Source organism: Marmota flaviventris, chromosome 4 (genome assembly GCF_047511675.1).
Source record: "Marmota flaviventris isolate mMarFla1 chromosome 4, mMarFla1.hap1, whole genome shotgun sequence".
In the NCBI taxonomy this organism is placed as follows: Eukaryota; Metazoa; Chordata; class Mammalia; order Rodentia; family Sciuridae; genus Marmota; species Marmota flaviventris.
The window spans coordinates 121197928-121202668 of record NC_092501.1 but is presented as its reverse complement, the minus strand read 5'-3'; the positions used below and the strand labels follow the sequence as shown (position 1 = coordinate 121202668).

The 4741-nt window shown below is 60.7% G+C and overlaps 1 protein-coding gene across 2 annotated transcripts; it reads right to left on the bottom strand.

The window, feature by feature from the left end:
• Nucleotides 1-329: 329 nt before the first annotated feature.
• Nucleotides 330-4179, bottom strand: LOC114087416 (protocadherin-8). Of its 2 annotated transcripts, none has more exons than XM_027928901.3 (3): nt 1549-4179; nt 1172-1379; nt 330-703 (listed from the first exon to the last, which is right to left on the bottom strand). In XM_027928901.3, exons 1-3 carry the CDS (start codon nt 4177-4179, stop codon nt 330-332), a joined length of 3213 nt encoding a protein of 1070 aa, XP_027784702.1. The 2 variants fall into 2 exon arrangements, with proteins under 2 accessions (XP_027784702.1, XP_027784703.1); XM_027928902.3 differs by having other exon boundaries at nt 1840-4179.
• Nucleotides 4180-4741: the final 562 nt, after the last annotated feature.

Below are 4741 nucleotides of genomic sequence, written 5' to 3'. Positions count from 1 at the left end.
ATAAAAATATAACAAAATTTCATTATATACAAACATTACATTACACAATGTACAGGTTAAAAACACTAAGAAAATGGCAAGCTGCAAGTGAAATTAAAGTCAATAGCATGATAAGAAAAATTAAATACTGCACACATTTCATAAAAATTACATTAACTACATTTTTGTTTGCAAATACCAAACAGTACCAATGTGATTGGAAATAGCTTCCAACAACTTCATTTTAAGGCACATCTTGCATATTTATATATACAACACTGAAACCGGTCAATAACTTAGGGGCTTCTCGGAGTGACCTGTATATGTGTGTGAAGACATGCAGCATGGGATTACACATTTTCATTGGCTCCCTTCTTTGGAGACAGGTATCTTCCAGGAGGGGACTGGTAGAGGGGTACCCCAATCTCTTGAAGATCTGGGAGCCTCCCTGGACGAGGAGGGGAGAGGAGAGTGACTGTCCTGTCATAGTCTCTGTGCAGCACTTTCTCATAGACACTCTGCAGTCCCACTGTCTTGGGCAGCTGGGCCTGGTAGTAATTGTCCCTGCGCAGAGGATCCCGAGGCAGGGACGTGCTCTTACAGAAGGTTGACATCTGGGCTGGTGGGTGAGGTGGGGGATGCGAGTTGGGCCCTCCACAGGATGGGCTCCAGCAACGGTCGGAGTGGCCCAGGATCTTGCACTCAGCAGTGCATGCCCACAGTCCTGTCATAAAAAGGGAAAGAGCATAATGATTATTCCCGAGGTTACACACACCCAAGCCTCCATGTTCAGAAGAATGCCAGCCAGGTTCAGGGTGATTGAAAAGAAAAGTGTGGATAAAGATGAACGGTGTGATTTAAGAACTGAAAGGCACATTGCTTCCTGTAAAGACGTCTTTACACAAAGCTCAGCCCAGCTTCTTTCGCTGGAAGAAAAAAGAAATTGATAAGCTGAATTCCTTTCCTAGAAGATTGGCATCATCTCTGCTTATTCCTAACAGGATGGGGGGGGGGTGCCTTTACTTGGCATGTTGAAATTCACTATGAGGCCTGGATTCGGAACGGGAGGAATAAAAAGTGGGAAAGAGGGGGTGGGTCCAGGAACCGAGATTGAGAGGAGGCAAGAAATGGAAGGGAAGGAGGAATGGGGTGGTGGTGGTGTGTATGATGGTGGTGGAAGAAGAGTCCTCACCACTCTGCATGTGGTTGATGAGATCCTTTTTTAGAGCGTCCCCGCTGATGTCGGAATCGCTGTCGTTGAAATCACTGTCCCCTTTGCCGCTGTCTTTGCCGCTGAACTTCTCCGCTTCTCTGCCGGAGATTGTGTTGAAAGAGTGTCCCTTCCAGACCGCCACAGGGGGCGCCGGCTCCTTTCCGAAGCCCGGGGAGGCACCGTAGGGCTGCAGCGAGGAATGGGGGAAAAGGGTGTGAGGGTTGGACAAGAAACAAAGAAGCATGTGGGATAGTTTAAGAGTCCCACTGCCAGAGCCCACCCCTACCCCTCGACTCCCTTCCCCCAGCCTGTCCGCGGAGCACGGAGAGGGGCGCCCAGCCAAAGGAAGGCCTCACCTCGGCGTGCGCGCCGCGGAGCCGCTGCTGCCCCTCGAAGTGACAGGAGCTTTCCCCAGTGGCGCTGCCGCCCTCCGAGCCCGGCACTTCGGCCGCGGCGACCGCGGGCGGGGGCGCGTCGGCCGCGGGGCTGCCAAAGGGCGCTTTGCCGCTGCCAGGGAAGGTGAGCACGTCGAACATGTTGGGCCTGGGCCCAGCTCCCCGGGCTGTCTCCTCCGGGGAGCCGGGAGCCGAGGCTCCGCCGCCCGCCGCCCCGGGCCGCTCTTCCCGGAGGGGCCCCCCTTTGCGCACCTCCTTCTTGCGGCGGTTGCAAGTGGTAGCGATGGCGATGATAGCGGCCAGCAGTAGCGTGCAGCTCCCGGCCAACACGATGATGACAATCAGCGGCGTGTCCCATTGCAGCGCCGGCCCCGACGCCTCTAGCCGAGAGCCAGGCGGGCGGGAGTGCTCCGGGCTCCCTACACTGGCAGGCACAGCCGGCCCGCGTCCGCCGCCGGCTGTTACCACGAAGCTGACAGTTGCTGTGGTGGAGAGAGGTGGGCGGCCGCCGTCGGATATGACCAGCAGCGCCCTAAACACGCGGCCGGGAGGCTCCTGCGAGAGGTCTCCGGTGAGCACGATCTCCCCCGTGCGGCGGCCGATGGCGAAGACTTCGCGTGGCTCCTGCTGCTGTAGGTCGAATGACAGCTCCCCGTTGGCGCCCTCATCAGCATCCCGGGCCTGCACGCGCGCCACAGCCGTGTCCCTAGATGTGCGCCCGGGGACTGCTACTTCTAGAGTGCCGTTTGCTGGCGCTGGGTGCACCAGTACCGGCGCATGGTCGTTCTGGTCCAGCACCCGCACTTGCACGAGAGCACTGCTGGAAAGCTGAGGGGAGCCGCCGTCGCTAGCTTGGATGCGCACGTCGAGCTGGCGCAGAGTCTCGTAGTCGAAGCTGCGCAGCGCGTAGATTGCTCCTGTAGCGGGGTCCACTGAGACGTAGGTAGACACTGCGTCTCCGGAGCGGCCCACTTCAGCCTCTAGCAGCCTGTAGGTGACCTGGCCGTTGCGGCCCAAGTCCGGATCCCGAGCAGCCACGGTGGCCAGGTAGGCTCCAGGAGGGTTGTTCTCGCGCACCGACACCTCATAGACTGGCCGCGTGAAGAGTGGCGCGTTGTCGTTCTCGTCGCCCACACGCACAGTATAGGGCCTCACAGTGCGCAGCGGGGGCGCGCCACGGTCCTCGGCCACTAGCGTCAGATTGTACTCGGCGATGCGCTCACGGTCTAGAGAAGCTGCGGTCACTACCAGGTAGCTGCCTGCGTAGGCCGGCTGCAGTCGGAAGTGCTCGTGCCCATAGAGGGCGCAGCGCACCTGCCCATTGGCGCCCGAGTCCCTGTCCGAGGTGCTGACCAGCGCCACCAGGCTCTCGCGCGCCGCCCCCTCAGGCACCAAAGAGGTGGCGCCGGCCTCCTGAGTCCCTGGACCAGCCGAAGAGGTCGCGTCCGTCCCCCCGAGTGCGGCGGCGGCAGCGGCGGCGGCGAAGGGCGAGGCTGCTGGCGCTCCCGGGGCCGCGAGCGGGGTAATAGCGATGTCGGGAGCGTTGTCATTGACGTCGCGGATGCGCACGATGACCTTGCAAGTGGCGGCCCGGGGACCAGGGCCTCGGTCCTGCGCCCGCACGTCCAGCTCATAGGTGTCCTGGCGTTCGTAGTCTACGGGTCCCGCCAAGGTGAGGCGACCCGAGCGCGGGTCGAGCCGGAAGAGGCGGCGCGCTTCGGGTGGGGTGCGAGCGCCGAAGGAGAACACCACGTCGCCGTTGGGGCCCTCGTCGGGGTCCGCCGCGTCCAGGTCCAGCAACAACGAGCCCACCGGAGCATCCTCTGCCAATTCCACCTCGGCCACTGCGCCCTGAGGGAAGGCTGGGCTGTGGTCGTTGGCGTCCAGCACACGCACGCTGAGAGCTGCGGTGGCAGAGCGCGGGGGGCGCCCGCCGTCCTGGGCCACTAGCTCCAGGCTGTAAGCGGCCTGGCTTTCGCGGTCCAGCTCCTGCAACAGCACCAGATCCGCGCACTGGGCGCCGTCCGCACGCGTCTGCAGCTCCACTCGGAACGGGCTGTGTGGCTCAGCTAATCGCACACTCTGCAGCCCATTGGCACCCACGTCCTCGTCCACCGGCACCTCCAGGGGGATGCGCGTGCCCACCGCCGCACCCTCGGACACCTCCACTGGAATCTGGGCCCTGGGGAAGCGCGGCGCATGGTCGTTGACGTCCCTCACCTCCACCTCCACGTGCACCAGCCGGAATTGCTCCTGTGAGAAGCTGACCACGTCGAACGCCAGCACACACTGCGGGGCCTGGCCACACAGTCGCTCGCGGTCCAGGCCTGCGTCCCCGACGGTCAGCTGCCCGTCACCCTCGCGCACCCGAAGCAGAGAGCTGTTGAATTGCTTCATCAGGCGGAAGCTTGTGTCTCCAGATACTTTCATATGCAGGTCCTCAGCTAGGGTCCCGATGACCGTGCCGGGGGCATCTTCCTCGAAGGTGCTGTATCGGACTGTCTTGCTCTGGGCCACTGAAAGCACCCAGCAGAGGCTAAAGAGCTGCAGGGGGAAAAGGCAAGGGCTGCCCCAGCGCCTCACAGAACTCATGCCGCTAGCTCAAGCGCTATTTCAAAATGCTACGGAAGATCGTCTTCTCTGGTTTGCGGCAGGTTCTGCCGAGAGTCCCCGGCTCCCGGGAGCACGCTCTTTTGCGAGCCCTGTGCGGGAGAACTCCGTGGGTTGCAGCTCCGGCTCAGGCTGGCTCTGAGGACGAGCGGACCCGCCCTCACTCAGCGCCTCTCCCTCCCTTCTCTTGGCAAGAGCTGCGCCGCCGCGAGCCGCCTCCGCCTTTGTAACCGCCGATATGCAAATCACCCGAGCCGGGCAGCCAATGGCCGCCTTACCCTAGCGCCGCTCCTCCGCCAGCCTCTGACAATTCTTTTAATGTGGAAAGGCTTAGAGGAGAAAACAAGAAAGGAAAAGGAGGGGGATCGTTCCTTTGTTTTTAAAACTCCTTCCCCCCGCCTTTTTTTTTTTTTTTTTCTTTTTTTGGTCAGCACTCTGCTTGTAGAGGAGTTGGCGCAAGGTTCCGAGGGTAAACGCAGCGGGTGGTTTTGTTTGGTGTGCGCCCCGCACCCTTTCTCCAGTGCCGATTGCTAAAACTAAGTGC